A 19,678-nucleotide genomic window follows, 5' to 3' on the forward strand; every position below is an offset into this window, starting at 1 on the left:
TGCTCTTGTCCATTCACATTAATATTACTATACTTTTTTAAAAAGAAAATTAATTTTATTATTTTCCCATTTTTCCTCTCTTCTTCACAATATGTGACGTGTGGGGGCATAAATAGCTCTTTCATATGCGATAAATAAATAAAAAAATTTGTAATTTTCCATTCGAACTAAAATCTGAATTTTGACTGACTTAAATAAACATCAGTGTTATGAGTGATGACCAACCATTGACATCTAGCGCTTTCTCACTATCATTGGCTCTTGACTTCATTGTTGAATGTTTTTGCTAATAAAATATTTTTAAGTGTTTATATGATAGCAAAAAGAATTCTTGTCTAAGACCTTTTCTTGTAGATTTTACACTTTGGATAAACGAAAGATAGAATCTGATAATTTTCTAAACAATACTAATAAGCGAACTCAAAATCCCTAACCTTTTTTTATCCTATTTGTTTTTGCACATAGAAAAACATGACTTGTGCACATGTTTAGTTACATGTTCACGTCTTCTTCTCACTTAATTATCTCGTTCTCGGTTGCAGAAACTCTTCTTGAAGCTCCCTCATCTCCGATCCATTAGAACCAAAAAGAGATGCAGAAGCAGATCTCTCATCTCTAACATAAAACGAGCTGAGCTGATGAAATACAAAAGACCAAAATTTAACAATAACTATCTTTGTGTCTTGTGCGCGGCCATGAAAAGAACCAGCAAGCAAGTATATAGGTTATAATGTAACTTTCTTACGAATGTAGAGCGTTTAACTTACGATGTGACATGCAATAATCTCTTCTTTCCGCTTGTTGACATCATCTAATTCTCTTCATTGTGTTAGGGATTATTGCATGTCACATCGTAAGTTAATTGAGTGAGAAGAAGATGAAAAAAAAAAAAAAATCTAGCTTCTCACCACATGTCTCTCAAAGAAAACGTCATTCATTGTCCACTCTTTGTTTATGTTTCTTTTGTGTGCTATAAACATAATGTGTTGCTTTCGTTTATGTCAGTGCTTTTCTTCTTTGGCCTTCAAGTGCTTAATTAATGTCAATGTGTTTTTTCATCATGTGTTGAGTTTTCTATAAGCGCGGAACGTTTGATAACTTTAAGCTAGAAGTTTGACACAAGAAATTTAACGAGTTCCCGGCCTCTAACCGGTACGTCTCGTGTGGGACTCTCCCCACAAACTTCACTATCCAGTAAAAGGTATTACAAGTAAGAACAAGAAACTAGAAGGAGCGTGTACAATCTCAAGCATACACAAAGAACACAAAGATAAAGACTTGAACTCTCTTTGTTTCTTAACTCTCAGTTGCTTCTTATTGTCTCTCTCAACTTCTCTCTGTTTCTCTTGCGTCTCTTGTGGTACGTCTCTTACGGCACACTTTTTCTCTACCTTGAGACCTAAGCTGTTGTAATCCTTTTATAGCCAAACCCTAACGTTTGTTCTCTGTTTCTTTTGCAGCCAAGACAGTAGGGCCAGCTTCTCCTTAAGCCCATATGATAATAGGTTTGGTCAGAATTGGACTGGACTTGACTGAGGCCCATTTTTCACATCATGACTTGACGAACAAGTTTCTCTTTCTAAAATCCCAACGGGAAAGCTCTTGGACAATATATAGAAATCTTTGGGAATCTTAACAAACTAATATGTCTCTTTTATTTTGTTCTGATTTTGTTAGTTAATTGTGATTTTGAAGAATCTTTTGAGTAGCGGATAATAGTCAAAAACCCTTATATTAGTTCATCATCCCTAGATTAGATCTCCGAAACCCCAAAAGGAAGAAGAAAATGAGAAACATAATGGAGAAGATGATGAGTAAGAGAGATGTGATTGTATGCAGAGGAATATGGTATGTTGCGACTCTACTCTCGCTCTTTGGCCTCTACATATCCCTCAATCTTTTCTGGCCACCTGGAGACTCTTCATCGTTGTCTCGGTTCCTCAGGGACGGCGCGGTCAGTGTCACAACGTTTTACGCAGTGACGCTACTCAGATATCTCTTCTTCACCGATCCTCCCTCCACTTGGTACAAGGAGTTTACTACACCTAGAGAGAGGATTCCTCAGGTTGTGTTCTCGGAGATTTCCATGTACCTACTCTTCTCATCGCCGATAAATTATGTCCTGTTGACGAAGAATAAGCCGTTTTCCTTGTACGTGTCGTTATTCACCGTATCGTTGTTCACCGGAGGGATAGGGCTTATTCAGCTATCGGATAAGTTTAGGATGGAGATGATACATGCTTTGCTCACGCTCTTCTTTGGTTGGTTATGTGCTCTTTTTGGCATCTTGGGAACTATAGACGTCGATAACGGATTGGCGTTGGTGCTTGCCGGATTTTTGTATACTTTTTCCATTTGGATCCTTTGCTATAATTTCCCCTAGGAGGACTAGGACTTGGAGCTCTTTAATTTGTTCAAAGAGGAAAAGCTCACATTCTTTCTAGTTTAGAGCAATTGTTCCTGTCAAATTACTATCTAAATAAATGGTATTGTTTGGTCCACAAAACCTCCACTGATGATCAGTACTTTATGTTACCTTCTCCTTCTTCTTCTCTTTTGCCATTTTAGCTATAAAAATTACACTTATGTATTACCCTTAATTATTCTGGAATCTGGACTAATCGGATGCTAGCTAGATGCATGCGGCTAAGGAAAGAATGAATCCTTAATTAATTAAAATACCGAGTTTCTCTGAGATTCACAGATTTGAAGTAGTCATCCTGTACAAGGATGTGAGCTTGTTGGTGTCCCCCTTTATATAGGTGATCTAGATCAAAAACCACAGCAACATTCTCCTCCTCGTCAATGAGAAAACTCCCACCAATTAGGTCAATTGAAAAATGATTAAGGCAGTGTAACTTGCTCCACGACACCTCATATGGATGAATCTCGTTCGTAATCCAAATCTCCCAGTGAAGATCGTCAAGATATAACACAGCGAGCTGCTTTTCTCTAACACAAGATAGAGACTTAGGGTAATAATCACAAGAAGGAAGAAGCAGATTCGGTCCAAATCTCTCTGTTGTAAAATCAAAAGAGACTAAGCATGTCCAGGCAACCCTGCTTTCTGCCAAAAAAATAAGCATGTCCCTTCAAAGAAACGCTGCGTCGAAAAAAGGTATCTCCCACTCACACTTACTTGCTTTACAGATGGACTAACAGAATCGTCGTCCTCGTCGTCGTCGTGGATTCCTTGGAGATCAAATTTCATTGAAAAAACGCTATTGTCCATCGTGAGGAACCCCATCAGCTGATTCTTCCTTGCTGCTTCTGCTTTTTTACCAATAATCTGATTTTTCGATAAACCGTTCCAATTTTTACAAGTTGATCGTATTGCTTTGAGAGATGTAAACGGAACCCTAGAGAGTATCTCCTCCTCTACCAAGTCCCTTGGAAGATCGTCCATTCTCTAATCTCTTTCGTCCTTCTTTCCAGCTTTTGTAAACACCTACGCTTTTAGGCTGTAACGTAATATATAATTAGGTGTTACCCAAGGTGAGTTCTTACATAAAGGCTTTTCTATTTTGAAAAATAATATAAATTAATATATTATTATTATTTTATTTTTTTGGTGTATATCAAAATTTAAAAGCTACCTAGTATGAATTTAAATAAAGTAAAAAATCAAAAAAAAGTTTGATGATATATTTAGTGCAATTAAGTAATATTGTATGTTACATGCCATATGTCATATGCCATATATTTTTGTAGTTGTAGTTATATTTCAAAATCATTGTGATATATATTTTATTTTCATAAAATTTATTTTGTGGTGTTAGTTATGCATATTTTTTATTTATTTATGGTGATAGTTTAAAGAAATATAAAATGTTTCAATTAAGAAAAAATCAAAATAATAAATAGTAGGTTTGCAGTGTTTCTTACATATATAACTAAGTAAGTCTAACAATAGATTATTAGACTAATATATTTTCCATAAAAATAAAATAAAAAACAACGACTACTTTATTAGATTATTATCTTAAAGTCTTTAATTGTATATGGACTTTGATTTATATAAAATGACAATGTTTCATATAGAAAAAATAATTAAGCTATATATCATATATTACATGTATATCTTATTCAAATAAACTAAAACTTTTATTAAGTTAAGATATCATTGTTTAAATCAAGGAAAAAATAATGATATTGTAGAATTTATAAAATTATGTGAGATTTTAAATATGATGCCATAGTGGTTATAGTGAAATATATATTTTTTTAATAGATAATACAGAAATCAATGTATCAAAGGTAACTATTTCAGAGTTACAAAAGTGCAACTAAGTGTATATTAATACATTTTTAACATGTTCTATTATATTAAATTAAATTCATTGATAACACTACTATGATATTATTATGGGTTTTGTGCAAAAAAATCCTCCAAGTAATTTTTTTTGCAAGAAAACCCTCCACATCAAATAAATGCAGGTCAATACTATGATCTCAAAAGTCACCCGCAATATAACCCTTATCTGTATTTATGATGTGACAATTTAAAAGTCTTGTTTTTTTGAGGGATAAAAAATGGCAAATCGTTCAGATTTATTTATTTAACAAAAAATAAAGAAAACAAAAAAATTCTTTTGTCTTCTCTGTTCTTCGTTGTCAGTTGTCATATTTTAATAGCCTACCAAACTATCAAAATGCAAATGATGCATATTTAGAAATTGAAAACTTTAAAACGTTTTAGTTATTTTTATGAAACGTTCTAGAATATTTTATATCATTATGGTTTGAAGATACAACATAACAATTGTATTATAAATATGAAGTTTAGGAGAAGCATACTTTATTATATCAGCATATATATATAAATTTACACTATTATTAATTTATGATATTATTGGGACCATATTTTATATAGGAATTTTAAAAGAATTATTATCTTATTATTTTATCAAATTTTGTTATTTTTACACTGGTCCGACTTAGGACTAGCAACAATTATTAATTTCTAGTGTTTGTTAATTTATAAAGTATTAATTTATAGAGGTTTTAATGTATCATATAGTTTCTAAAATTAAAATTTAGCATTAAAATTTTACAATGATATTTCATTTGTTTTTTTGTAACCCATACAACAAAATTGTGGAAGAGAATGAGAGAATGTTAAAATAAGAAAGTAAAAGAATGCCAATATGAGAGAATGAGAGAATGCTTATTTATAAGATAAGAATTAATAAAAGTTAAATTTAGAATTATGAGAACTACAATTATAATTTATTGTGTTTGAATAAAATTGACTGATAGAATATGATTAATGCATAATTTATTTTATTTTCAGTTATAATTTTAATTTTAATGTGTGATGTAAATGTATTGTGTTAATTAGTTCTTAAATATAACAATTAGAAAGCAAATAAAAAAATAAAAAATAAAAAATCATTAAATGAAAATCAACCAATAAGGAGAGACCAAAACCTTATTTTTACGTATATGATTTACTTTCCTTTTCTCTTTTCTTATATGATTAATTTTTTTTTCTTTTCCTTTTCAGTTATTTTAACGTGACAGAGAAGCTAACGACTCTGTGTAGCTTTAGTTCTTTTTACTATATATCAAACTATTTCTATTGATAATAGTAATTAACGTGGGGTCAAAAGAAGACGTGTATAACAAGTGTATCAAAGGTTCAACCACGAGTTAAAGAACATAGTCAAACTGGAGTGTATGACTACTTCAAAAAGCGTACTGTATCAGTAATTTGTATAGCATCTCAGCTCATTCTCAAATATACCCATGTTTCTTCCCAGGTTATGGAAAAAAAAAGCAAATAAAATTCTGAGCTACAAAAATGCGTTAAGGCACTCTCTCTAAGAACACTTTGCCCATTATTAGAGAGAGAGAGAGAGAGAGATACATGGCCTGGAGTAAAGTAGAACAAAGCTCTTATGTTTTCAGAAGATATGTCTGCAAACTGAATTCTCTTGTATCAGAATGTCGATCTGTCTTCAGAAACCTAAGAACTTTGTTCTAAGCCTCACTCATGTTGTTAAATTAACAAATTCTCTTGTATCAGAATGACAAATTGAATCTAGCTTCTCACTACATGTCTCTCTAAGAAAACGTCTTTCATTTGTCCACTCTTTGTTTTTGTTTCTTTTGTGTGCTATCAACATAATGTGTTGCTTTAGTTTAATGTCAGTGCTTTCTTCTTTGGCCTTCAAATGCTTAATTAATGTCAATGTATTTTTCATCATGACTTGACGAACAAGTTTCTTTTTCTAAAATCCCAACGGGAAAGCTAGCTCTTGGAAAATAGAAATCTTTGGGAATCTTAACAAACTAATATGTCTCTTTATTTTGTTCTGATTTTGATAGTTAATTGTGATTTTGAAGAATCTTTTGAGTAGCGGATAATAGTCAAAAACCCTTATATTAGTTCATCATCCCTAGATTAGATCTCCGAAACCCCAAAAGGAAGAAGAAAATGAGAAACATAATGGAGAAGATGATGAGTAAGAGAGATGTGATTGTATGCAGAGGAATATGGTATGTTGCGACTCTACTCTCGCTCTTTGGCCTCTACATATCCCTCAATCTTTTCTGGCCACCTGGAGACTCTTCATCGTTGTCTCGGTTCCTCAGGGACGGCGCGGTCAGTGTCACAACGTTTTACGCAGTGACGCTACTCAGATATCTCTTCTTCACCGATCCTCCCTCCACTTGGTACAAGGAGTTTACTACACCTAGAGAGAGGATTCCTCAGGTTGTGTTCTCGGAGATTTCCATGTACCTACTCTTCTCATCGCCGATAAATTATGTCCTGTTGACGAAGAATAAGCCGTTTTCCTTGTACGTGTCGTTATTCACCGTATCGTTGTTCACCGGAGGGATAGGGCTTATTCAGCTATCGGATAAGTTTAGGATGGAGATGATACATGCTTTGCTCACGCTCTTCTTTGGTTGGTTATGTGCTCTTTTTGGCATCTTGGGAACTATAGACGTCGATAACGGATTGGCGTTGGTGCTTGCCGGATTTTTGTATACTTTTTCCATTTGGATCCTTTGCTATAATTTCCCCTAGGAGGACTAGGACTTGGAGCTCTTTAATTTGTTCAAAGAGGAAAAGCTCACATTCTTTCTAGTTTAGAGCAATTGTTCCTGTCAAATTACTATCTAAATAAATGGTATTGTTTGGTCCACAAAACCTCCACTGATGATCAGTACTTTATGTTACCTTCTCCTTCTTCTTCTCTTTTGCCATTTTAGCTATAAAAATTACACTTATGTATTACCCTTAATTATTCTGGAATCTGGACTAATCGGATGCTAGCTAGATGCATGCGGCTAAGGAAAGAATGAATCCTTAATTAATTAAAATACCGAGTTTCTCTGAGATTCACAGATTTGAAGTAGTCATCCTGTACAAGGATGTGAGCTTGTTGGTGTCCCCCTTTATATAGGTGATCTAGATCAAAAACCACAGCAACATTCTCCTCCTCGTCAATGAGAAAACTCCCACCAATTAGGTCAATTGAAAAATGATTAAGGCAGTGTAACTTGCTCCACGACACCTCATATGGATGAATCTCGTTCGTAATCCAAATCTCCCAGTGAAGATCGTCAAGATATAACACAGCGAGCTGCTTTTCTCTAACACAAGATAGAGACTTAGGGTAATAATCACAAGAAGGAAGAAGCAGATTCGGTCCAAATCTCTCTGTTGTAAAATCAAAAGAGACTAAGCATGTCCAGGCAACCCTGCTTTCTGCCAAAAAAATAAGCATGTCCCTTCAAAGAAACGCTGCGTCGAAAAAAGGTATCTCCCACTCACACTTACTTGCTTTACAGATGGACTAACAGAATCGTCGTCCTCGTCGTCGTCGTGGATTCCTTGGAGATCAAATTTCATTGAAAAAACGCTATTGTCCATCGTGAGGAACCCCATCAGCTGATTCTTCCTTGCTGCTTCTGCTTTTTTACCAATAATCTGATTTTTCGATAAACCGTTCCAATTTTTACAAGTTGATCGTATTGCTTTGAGAGATGTAAACGGAACCCTAGAGAGTATCTCCTCCTCTACCAAGTCCCTTGGAAGATCGTCCATTCTCTAATCTCTTTCGTCCTTCTTTCCAGCTTCTGTAATATATAATTTACTTTCCTTTTTCCTATAAAAAGTGTTTCTTAAATTAATTAATAATATTATTAAAATTATAAATATGTGATTTTAACTATTACCACTTGTATTTGGTTTCTATTTTACTTTATTTTAATTTTCCTAATAAAATTAACTAAATATAAATAATATAAATTTAATTTTATTTAATATTAGGAATTTTATTTTATTTTTTTAGATTTTTTAATTTATTTGATTAATTAAATATTATAAAATCTTAATTAATTTATTTTGTTACATTATTTTATTTTTAAACCGAACTAAACTACAACCAAACCAAACCGAATTGAATCAAACATAAACTGACCCGAACGGTCTTGGATGAATCTGTCTTGAGAAACCTAAGTATTAATTTAGTTCTAAGCCTCAATCATGTTTTTAAGTTAGCAATCTCTTGTTAAGCTTTGTTTGAATATGCTTGTTCTCTGTGATTGATTTGTTTGAATATTTTGCTTTCTATCTGTTTAATGGGTCTCAAAATGTTGGATCGATGTATGTTAATTATGACAAAATGAATTTAGCATCTCACTACAATTCTCTCTAAGCAAACGTACGTCTTCATTTGTCCACTCTTTGCTTTTGTTTCGTTTGTGTGCTACAAACATAATGTGTTGCTTTATTTTATTTGTATGACACTCACTCACTGCTTTCTTCTTTGGCCAAGTGCTCAAGTAATTTTCTTGGATACTTTGCTTGCGTCTCATATATTTTCCTACTTGATGCTCTTTAATTTGTTCAAAGAGAAAAAGCTCGTCTGAGTTCACATTCTTTCAAGTTTAGAGCATTTTTTCCTGTCAAAATTACTTCATAAGTAATGGTATCATACCGTTATCCGTTGGTCCGTAAAACTCCACTGATCAGTTTATGTTAACTTCTCCGTCTTTTTTTGCCATATATATAACCAAGAACCGACTCCTTTTGACATGAACAATTGAAAAGAGGATGAAACATACAAAACCCGACTCCTTTACTAGATGATAAATAGCAAAACACAGGTTAATAATTGTTCAAAAGAACATGCTGAAAGCCAATGAAATGAAACAAAAGAAGATTAGTGATATATTATCATTATTTGAGTTTGTGATATAAAATACATACTGTAAGATATGATTAGCCCAATGGCTAGCTTTATATCAAACTTTATCACGTAAAATTTTCGGTTGTCTAGCTAAGATGGAGACACACCAAAAAGGCCTACTTTTTTTTTGTTTGATATAAACAGAAAATGATTCAGAATAATTATTTATTAGACGATAGTTATTTATTAGACGATGATGATGATGATGATGATAAGTAGCAAAACACAAACTAGTAATTGTTCAAAAAAAGATGATGATGAAAGAGACAAATTATACATGGAAGTAACTAAAGATGAATTTCTTTCTCTTTGCCCGGCTGGTTGATTTGGATGGTTGATTTGGAGTTGCACTAAGCTTGGAACATAAGAAGAGCACACAGGTGCGACAGCTACAGGTTCGCCACAAGGTGTATTAAAATACCGAGTTTCTCTGAGATTCACAGATTTGTAGTAGCCATCTTGTCCAGTGATATAAGCTGTTTGGTGTCCCCCTTTATATTCGTTATCTAGATCAAAAACCACAGCAACATTCTCCTCCTCGTCAATGAGAAAACTACCACCATATAGGACAAGTAAATGATCAATGCACTGTAACTTTCTCCACGACACCTCATAGGGATCAATCTTGTTCGTAATCCAAATCTCACAGGCATAATATAACAGAGCGAGCTTCTCTTCTCTAACACAAGATAGAGACACAGGGTGATAATCATAAGAAGGCAGAACCAGATGCGGTCCAAATCTCTCTGTTGTAAAATCAAAATAGACTAAGATATCGGTAACCATGCTTTCACCCACGATTTCAGCCAAAAAATAAGCATGTCCCTTCAAGGAAACGCTGCGTTCATAAGAGGGTATCTGACACTCCCAGTCGGGAGTAACATCAAAAACACTCCATGAACTAGAGCTTAAATCATAGATTTCGTAACCAAGAACCGTTTCCTGCTCACCGAAAATTCTCAAGATTTTGTGGTTACGGTTCTTGTCATAACCGATAGCATACCTGTCCAAGACGTCAAAAAATTTTCTGGGATGGATCCACATGGTTTGGCCCAAATAAGGATTCCATAACAAGAGCCTCGACCTGTCCTCGAGGACGCACAGCAATAAGCCGTCACAGTGAAGGATTTCAGTTACCTTTATCTGATCGAGTACACTTAGTTGCTTCACAGATGGACTAACAGAATCGCCCCTTATTCCTTGGAGATCAAATTTCATTGAAAAAACGCTATAATCCATCATCAGGAACCCCATCAACTGATTCTTCCTTGCTGCTTTTTTACCGATAATCTGATTTTTCGATAAACCGTTCCAATTTTTACAAGTTGATCGTATTGCTTTGAGAGATTTAAGCGGAACCCTAGAGAGTATCTCTGTAAAGGTATAGAGAACAACAATCACTTAAATTGCTTGGAAACGCGCCAAGCAAACACTTTTATTCAAACTTATAAAACTCCCTTTTTACAAGTTATGAATCTAAGCCTACTCTCTTGTCTATCTAACACAACACCCTGTGTAGATCTAAAAGAGTAAAACACATTCACCTTCAAAGCTCTTTTTGTGTGCTCGAAGGTTTACAAATCTCTCAAACTTATCCCACGAGTGCTGACTCTTTTTGCGGCCAGCCCTCGTCCTTTTAAACCCTTCACAAATGATCTCTAACCTAGATCTTTGTGAATCCCTAACTAAAAGGAAATATTCCTTATCCTAAGAAATATCCTCCCTAATCCTCTCGATCAAATATACTCTCAATCTTCTCGTGTATATCTTGATCTTCCTCTTCCTTTCTTCTCACGCTCCTTATCACGACTCCCATAATCTTCTTCCACGTCAGCTCAACTACCACGTCAGCATATCAGCGCTCTGAGACACTCCGCAGGCTCCTGTCACCTTCAGAGCTCTGATGCACTTTCAATCTCCCCCTTTTTGACTGAATCTTGCCACACAAGCAACCGCAACATCAAACCTGAAAATGCACAGACAAACACAGCCAAGACAAGAACACAACCGTACCAACAAAAATATTCCAGCAATCAACACAAGACGGTTAACCGACAAAGTCTTGATAAAATAAATTGTTCAAACCAAAACAGAAACAAAATAAGTCTAATTTTAAACAGGGGAGAACCACATGAAACCAAATAAAAACAATTCTCAACGATAACAACTGCTCCCCCATAGCTTAACCTCCCCCTCAGACCTCTGAATCAGACTCATCTCCCCCTGCTTGTTTGGCACAGTTTAGTCAAAAATACCAAGAAACTAAACAGGAAACTGGAGCAAGTATCAAAGTGAGAAACAACTTACCAGCGTCCAAGGCATCTTGCAGAATCTTGATCGCCAACCGGATGGCTTTGCGCTCTGCAGATGAACCCCTACGAACAGTCTTTTCAGCGGAACGCGACATAGTCTGCTTCCCCTTTGTCTTTTTCACGTCTTGTTGCTGAAGACTCGGAACAGGACGTTGTGCTGCAAGGAGCTGATGGATAAGGCTTGGAAAAGGTAGACGAAATCCTGACTGAGCTTGCAGACCCAACTGTATGATCTGTTCGTAGATCATTCTCCCAAAATCAAAGGGAATACGATGCATGATCATGTAGATCACCATGGCTCTGTTCGCGGATATGTACCCTGTATTCACCATGGGAGACCAGTTGCTGCAGCAAATCTTATTCAGATCCTTGATCACTGGGTCCTTAATCGCCGTCGATACAAGCTGCTTGCAAGTCTTCACTTGACCACCAGACAAAAAGAGTGCGAGATCCTCCTCCAGGATTGCAGCCGTCTGTAGCTTTTGCTCACGAATATCAACTGATTGAAGACCAAACAGAGCATTGATGCGGCTGGGAGAAAACTCGTACATCCAATCTCTGACAAGCACATCAACTGAGTTTCCTTCAACCTTGACTGTAGGAAGATTCGCCCAGAACTCATAAACAATCTCAGAATCATAGGGAACAATTTGGGTGACCGTTTTTGACAGACCAACTTGATCAAGCAACTCCCTAGTAGAAACACCTACTCCCTGAGTATAGCTAACCTCAGCAGCAATGGTTCGAGAGGTGAAGAAACCATACCGTCGAGCAGCCTCAGCATATATGAACCGTTTTGTGTCAAAGTCCTTAGACGATGCACCGCGTGAGGAGGACACACCCTTGTCCTTACGAAGAGACGGACGCTTGGATTCACGACCATCTGTATCCGCAGCTGATTGTCTCTTACGCAGACGAGACGAGATTCCCTGGTTCGACACCGTGGGAACGGGGACATCACCAGTGAGATCGACGACCGGAAATTGAGACGTCACCTCTTTTGGCGGAGAAGACGAAGAGTCGCAAGTTTCTTGGTTCCCGTGAGAGGGCGAGGGAACTTGATTCACCCGAGGCGAAGATGCAGCTACGGACTCCTCCTGAGGCTGGTAAACTACCATGGCAGTCGCGGGATCGATCGGAGCCAGTGGAGTGGGCGGAGGCAACGAGGACGGTGGGGTGTGAAGCTCCTCATCTGAGCTAGAGTCATAGTGGAAACCACTAAAGATGGACTTCATCGTTGATAGAGCGTTGATCGAACAGAGAAGAAGAGATTTGAGCAGAAGATTAATCGACACAGGATTGAAATCTCAAGGGTGATGAGGAAAACGCCAAAACCCTAGCTGCTCCTTTTTATACACCTCCGTGTGTTTCAATGGGCTGCCCAAACTCGGCCCAAAACATTAAGGATTTCCTAAAACCACTTAATTAAACATTAGTGTACACTGCATCTATTTCCTCATTTGACCGCATTTAATCGTTAATTCAATCAATCACAGTTAATATTCATGCAATAAATCTCATTCTTCTTCCTTTTTCAGTCCTAATTAACAGATTCATGAACCAAACACATAGATACACACAGCCACTAATGATAGATTCATGAGGGACCCTGAACGAGAATTAAGCACACATGAGCATTAAATATTTTTTTTTTTTTTTTTTTTTATTACACAACATTAAACAGTGCAGAACACTAACCAGACCTTTGTCGTATCAGCCACTTGTTCAGAACCTTCACCAGAAACTATCACAACCTCTTGAATTTTCGAAGATCAGAGGACTGTTGCATGTGGGTAGTCTTTCACACTGGCATGCCTTTAGTCTACAATCCATCCCAACATGTTAAGGCAGCTGGAGTTCATCTCTTTGAAGAGCACCTTTTTTTTTTTTTTTTTTTTTTTTTTTTTTTTTTTTTTTTTATCAAACAGCCTTATGATGACTGTTTCAGCATCTTGAGCTTCAGTGACATCATTAGATTGCGTCAGCCACTGATTTGGAACTCATCATTTCTTAGGTTGAGAAACCTTCGAATGATTGTGCATGTCTCTTCACAGCTCTTTGACCTCCTTAATCATGAAAACGTTTAACAGGATGGATAGACCGGCATGACAGGCAGCTATTTCCCACACTTCTTCAGATGTTGATCTTCTATATATTCCAGGATTTCTATGATCTGTTCTAGTTCCAGTTCCTGTCTTAGACCAACACAACTCAGAGAAAAAAGTTAGAGTTCACAAACACCAATAGACTTCCTCAGATTTATGAATCTGTTGAAATCCAGAGGCTTGGTAAATAGATCAGCCAATTGAAAATCAGTGCTCACATGGTCTATCTCAATCAGTTTCGCCTCAACAAGTTCACGAACAAAGTGGTGTCTAATATCTATGTGTTTTGTTCTAGAATGCTGGACAGGATTCTTAGAGATGTTTATAGCACTCAAATTATCACAATGAATTAACAAAGTGTCAGAATCCATACCATAGTCAGAGGACATTTGACGCATCCACAGGAGCTGTGTACAACAACTGCCCAAGGCAATGTATTCTGCCTCAGCGGTTGACAGTGAGACACTGTTCTGCTTCTTGCTGTGCCATGAAATTAGATTGTTGCCCATAAAGAAGCATCCTCCACTAGTACTTCGGCGATCATCCACAGAACCTGCCCAATCAGCATCGCAGTACCCGCTCAGACTGGTGTTGGTATCCTTAGTGAAGAAAATACCAAAGTTCACTGTCCCCTTGATGTACTTGATGATCTTCTTGACTGCTAGCAGGTGTGACAGCTTGGGCTTGGCCTGGTACCGTGCACAAATCCCTACTGACAGACAAATGTCAGGCCTACTTGCTGTCAGGTAGAGCAAGCTCCCAATCATACCTCTGTATAGTCTTTCATCCACATCCTCTCCTTCCTCATCTTTTGAAAGCTTGTCATTGACCCCCATAGGTACCTTGGATTCTTTACTCTTCCCTAAACCAAATCGCCGAACCAATTCTTTAGCATAGGTGCTTTGAGACACAAAGATCCCATCAGCTGATTGTTCTACTTGCAGACCCAAGAAGTATTTCAGCTCTCCCACCATACTCATCTCAAACTCCTGTGACATGTTCTTCACGAACCTTTGCACCAGAGATTGACAGGTAGAACCAAAAATAATGTCGTCCACATAGATCTGAACAAACATCAAGGCCTTGTTGTTGTTGAGAACAAACAGTGTCTTGTCTACACTTCCACGAACATATCCTTGATCCAGAAGAAACGTTGTTAACCTCTCATACCATGCTCTTGGAGCCTGCTTGAGACCATATAGCGCTTTCTTCAGACGGTACACATGCTCAGGATGTTGTGGGTTCTCAAAGCCTTTTGGTTGTTCTACAAACACTTCTTCTTGTAGAATCCCATTCAGAAATGCACTTTTCACATCCATCTGATGTAAAGTAAACTTGAGAGCACATGCCATTCCAAACATGAACCTGATGGATTCTAGCCTCGCTACCGGAGCAAAGGTTTCATCAAAGTCAACTCCTTCGACTTGAGAGTAACCTTGGGCCACAAGTCTTGCTTTATTTCTCACAATGCATCCACTGGCAACACTCTTATTTTTGAAGATCCACTTCGTTCCCACTATATTGACATTAGCTGGCCGTTTAGTGAGTTCCCACACATCGCTTCGCTCAAATTGTTCCAGCTCATCTTGCATTGCAGCAACCCAGAACTCATCCCGAAGAGCCTCTTTGTGATTCTTTGGTTCCATAGTGGAAACAAAACAGGCAAATTGAACAATTTCAGAGTCCTGAGTGACAGTGTCTGGAACTGCAGTCTTCTGTTTCCTTCCGGCCAGTTGAGCAAAGTCAATCTGTTTGCCCCTGGTAACTCTACCCCCCTGAATCGCACCGATAACATCACCTGAGGAGTGATTCCGATGAACCTGAGAAGATGGAGGAAGCTCGTCTGGTGACAGTCCGGGACTGGTACCAATATGATCACTAAAACTCTCAGAGGCTTGCTCAGACTTCTCATCATCAGTTACCAGATCCTTGTCAGACAGAACAGGCACCATATCAATTCGTTGAAACGAAGTATCATCAAAGACAACATTTACTGTTTCTTGAACTGATCTTGTGCGTTTGTTGTAGACACGAAAAGCAGTGTTGTGTCCGGAGTAACCAAGAAAGATCCCTTCATCACTCTTCGAGTCAAATTTACCCAACTGATCCTTGTCATTCAGAATGTAGCATAGACAACCAAACACATGAAAGTAGCTTACAGTTGGAGGCTTTCCTTTCCATAACTCATAAGGAGTCTTGCTGGTCCCTGGTCGAACATACACACGATTGATAATGTAGCAAGCAGTGTTGACAGCTTCATCCCAAAACCGATGTGGCACTTGATTCCCATGCAGCATAGCTCTCGCCATTTCTTGGAGTGTTCTGTTCTTTCGTTCAACTACACCATTCTGCTCTGGAGTTCTCGGAGCAGAGTACTGATGAACAATGCCCTGATTTCCGCAGAATTGATCAAACTTGTCATTCTAAAATTCTCCTCCATGATCACTCCTGATAGCCTGGATTGAATATTTTTCACTTTTAATCTGCAGGGCAAGAATACGAAAACATTCAAGAGCATCAGCTTTTTCACGAAGAAATCGCACCCAGGTGTAGCGAGTGAAATCGTCCACCATGACAAAGATGAACCGTCGCCCAGAGATACTCTGAACTTGAATAGGACCCATCAGATCCATATGTACCAACTGAAGTGCATGACTTGTGCGAATATCAGTCACAGGCCCATGAGACGTCTTGATTTGCTTGCCTTTGTTGCACGGACCACATATGAAATGTGGATCACTTTTCAGCTTAGGAATTCCGCGCACAATCTCTTGGTTAGCCAGCTTCATCATTGTGCGAACGTTGAGATGACCAAGCTTCTGATGCCACAGTTCTGTATCCAACTCAGCAGTCGTGTTAAAACACTGTATTGATGATTTCCACATGTAACAGTTGTTACCAGATCTCCTGCCTCTAAGTTGTATTGAACCTTGTTGATCCACAGCCTTGCACCCCTTCTTGGTGAAAGTGACATCCAGACCTTCATCACACAACTGACTGATACTTATCAGATTGGCCTTCAACCCTTCAACCAGGAAGACATCTTTAAGATGTGGTTGAGACTCACCACCAGTTGTTCCTTTACCTCGGATCGTACCCTTCCCTCCATCACCGAAAGTAACTCTTCCTCCAGCAACACCTTCTAGATGTGATAGATTATCACGGGCACCGGTCATATGCCTGGAACAACCACTGTCAAAATACCACTTGGCCTGATCAGCCTCTGTCTTTTCTGCTGTGAAAGCCACATGACAGTAGAGATCATCTTTCCTGACATACTCTTGTGTGTTTCTCCTGACAGCTGGATAAAACGCACAGCGTTGCATAACACGATTCTGAAACTGATAGCATTGGGCTTTATAGTGAGTTAGATACCCACAATACCAACATCCTCTCCGTCTACTACGCTGAACAGGTCTTCGAGATGTCTGCAGAAACCCACTAGAGACATATGGCGGCCTAGTATTTACCTCAGGAAACGCAACCATCCTTGGATTTCTTGAATTCGGATTCACAGGAGCCTGATCACACCTCCTAGTCGTTTGAGAGAAATTCCTCTCCTTCTGCTCTGGTGCAGATTCCACTCCTTTGACAAATTTAGTGGTTGGGTTGGTGTTTGTTCCTTGGTAGCCCAGACCCCACTTCAGATTGCTGGATCTTCCAGTGCTCAGCAGTGTATCGAGATCTTTGGTTCCTTTATTCAGCATCCTGATATTCTTCAGCTGTTCGTCTAACTGCTTCTCAAGTCGCAGAGTCTTAGCCTTCTCTTCACTTAATTCTTTAGAGATCATGGCAACATGAAGCTGTAAGGTATCTCTCTCAGAGGTTAACTGTGTGTTGTCCTGTGTCTTCTGAACCACCGTCTTGATGAGAAGCTCTATCTGATCTTCTACTGACAAATCTGCCTCTTCCCCTTCTGAATCAGAATTCACCTTCTCATCCACGTCTTTGGTTTCCAGCACCACATCATCTTCTTCATCTTCCTCAATAACACCCAGCAGTGCAAGGAAGCTGTTAAGAACCTCTCCTTTGCCGACCTCTTCATCTGAGTCGCTTTCACTCCAAGTGATGTAAGACTTCTGCTTGTTTTCTCGTGAAGGACAATCAAACTTGGTGTGACTGTATCCCTTACATCCATAGCATTGCAAGGAATTCTTCCGTTTGTTGTTTGGGCATTCAGACTTGTAATGTCCAAAACCTTCGCATTCAGCACACTGTCGTTCTTGCTTGTCACCCTTTCTGATTTCCTTATCAGCATCGGATTTCAAGACCGGTGTTGTTCCCTTCCGCTGACCTCTTTCCATCTTGCGGAAGTATTTCTTAACCAGCAAGCCGACTTTTTCTTCATCTGCAACTTCCTGAGACTCTGCAATCTTCTGTTCCTCAATGGCTTTGAGAGCAAATGATTTCTCATTTATCTTTTCCTTCTTCTTCAGCTGTATCTCAAATGCCTGCATCATCCCAACTACTTGATTGTACTTGAGTTCATCAGAATTCAGTGAAACATCAATAGCAGACCTGTGTGGTTGAAACTTGTCTGGCAAACTTCTGAGAAATTTCTTCACCAGCTTCTTGTCCTTGTAGCGTTTACCCAGAACTACAGCTTCTTGTGCAATACCACTCAGACGACTGCTATACTCAGCAACTGACTCAGTCTCTGTCATGTGCAAGTTTTCAAAATCCGAAGCAAGATTGTCCAACCTTGTACGTTTGACCCTACTTGTGCCTTCAAACGTGACTACCAGAATATCCCATGCTTCCTTGGCCGCGTCACATCCTTGAACTTGATTGAAAATGTCCCTAGGCAAAGACTTGAAGATAACTGACAGAGCCTGTGAGTTATGTTTGGACTCCGCTTTTTCTTCGGCCGTCCATTTCTTCCTGTGCTTAAGCACCAAGTCTCCCTTCTCATTTTTCTCCGTCGGATGAGACCAACCATCTTCCACCGCAAACCAAGCTTCCATGTCAATGCTTGAGATGGCCTGCTTGATCGACACTTTCCAAAAACCAAAGCACTCAGGATCGAGTTTCAATGGTGATTGAACCGCAACAAAATCCAGTGATTTCTCCATACCCTTGCCGCAAGATCTCACCTGTTGAAAAAGGATATCAGAACTTTTTATCAGGTGCTTGCTCTGATACCAATTGTAAAGGTATAGAGAACAACAATCACTTAAATTGCTTGGAAACGCGCCAAGCAAACGCTTTTATTCAAACTTATAAAACTCCCTTTTTACAAGTTATGAATCTAAGCCTACTCTCTTGTCTATCTAACACAACACCCTGTGTAGATCTAAAAGAGTAAAACACACTCACTTTCAAAGCTCTTTTTGTTTGCTCGAAGGTTTACAAATCTCTCAAACTTATCCCACGAGTGCTGACTCTTTTTGCGGCCAGCCCTCGTCCTTTTAAACCCTTCACAAATGATCTCTAACCTAGATCTTTGTGAATCCCTAACTAAAAGGAAATATTCCTTATCCTAAGAAATATCCTCCCTAATCCTCTCGATCAAATATACTCTCAATCTTCTCGTGTATATCTTGATCTTCCTCTTCCTTTTTTCTCACGCTCCTTATCACGACTCCCATAATCTTCTTCCACGTCAGCTCAACTACCACGTCAGCATATCAGCGCTCTGAGACACTCCGCAGGCTCCTGTCACCTTCAGAGCTCTGATGCACTTTCAATCTCCTCCTCTACCAAGTCCCTTGGAAGATCGTTCATTCTCTAATCTCTTTCGTCCTTCTTTCCAGCTTCTGTAAACACCTTCGCTTTTAGGGCTGTAATATATAATTTACTTTCCTTTTCCCTTTCTTATATAATTAAGTTTTCTACCTTGTCCTTTTCAGTAATTTTAACGTGACAAAGAAGCTAACGACTCTGTGTACCTTTAATCCTTTTTACTATATATCAAACTGTTACTATTTATAGTAGTAATTAACGTGGAGTCAAAAGAAGACGTGTATAACAAGTGTATCAAAGGTTCAACCACGAGTTAAAAAACATAGTCAAACAAAGATTATATATCTGAAGAGAGAGAGAGATAAAGATGTTC

General features: G+C 38.2%; 4 protein-coding genes and 1 pseudogene across 4 annotated transcripts; 2 read left to right on the forward strand and 3 right to left on the reverse strand.

Moving 5' to 3' along the window:
• Positions 1–1,696: 1,696 nt before the first annotated feature.
• LOC147926311 (uncharacterized) lies at positions 1,697–2,458 on the forward strand. Its single transcript, XM_087488273.1, has one exon. The coding sequence runs from the start codon at positions 1,787–1,789 to the stop codon at positions 2,381–2,383; it is 597 nt and encodes a 198-aa protein (XP_087344399.1). The 5' UTR covers positions 1,697–1,786; the 3' UTR covers positions 2,384–2,458.
• A 211-nt stretch (positions 2,459–2,669) lies between these two features.
• On the reverse strand, positions 2,670–3,406 carry LOC147926312 (F-box/kelch-repeat protein At3g13680-like). Its single transcript, XM_087487009.1, has 2 exons — positions 3,103–3,406; positions 2,670–3,019 (listed from the first exon to the last, which is right to left on the reverse strand). The coding sequence occupies exons 1-2, from the start codon at positions 3,404–3,406 to the stop codon at positions 2,670–2,672; spliced, it is 654 nt and encodes a 217-aa protein (XP_087343135.1).
• Positions 3,407–6,349: 2,943 nt separating this feature from the next.
• Positions 6,350–7,111, forward strand: LOC104745623 (uncharacterized). The gene has a single exon (XM_010466916.3). The coding sequence runs from the start codon at positions 6,440–6,442 to the stop codon at positions 7,034–7,036; it is 597 nt and encodes a 198-aa protein (XP_010465218.1). The 5' UTR covers positions 6,350–6,439; the 3' UTR covers positions 7,037–7,111.
• Positions 7,112–7,322: 211 nt separating this feature from the next.
• On the reverse strand, positions 7,323–8,059 carry LOC147926313 (F-box/kelch-repeat protein At3g13680-like). Its single transcript, XM_087487010.1, has 2 exons — positions 7,756–8,059; positions 7,323–7,672 (listed from the first exon to the last, which is right to left on the reverse strand). The coding sequence occupies exons 1-2, from the start codon at positions 8,057–8,059 to the stop codon at positions 7,323–7,325; spliced, it is 654 nt and encodes a 217-aa protein (XP_087343136.1).
• Positions 8,060–9,392: 1,333 nt separating this feature from the next.
• Positions 9,393–10,571, reverse strand: LOC104748175 (F-box/kelch-repeat protein At3g13680 pseudogene; annotated as a pseudogene).
• Positions 10,572–19,678: the final 9,107 nt, after the last annotated feature.

The sequence above is a fragment of the Camelina sativa genome, chromosome 15 (assembly GCF_030686135.1).
Source record: "Camelina sativa cultivar CO46 ecotype springtype chromosome 15, ASM3068613v1".
Lineage (NCBI taxonomy): Eukaryota > Viridiplantae > Streptophyta > Magnoliopsida > Brassicales > Brassicaceae > Camelina > Camelina sativa.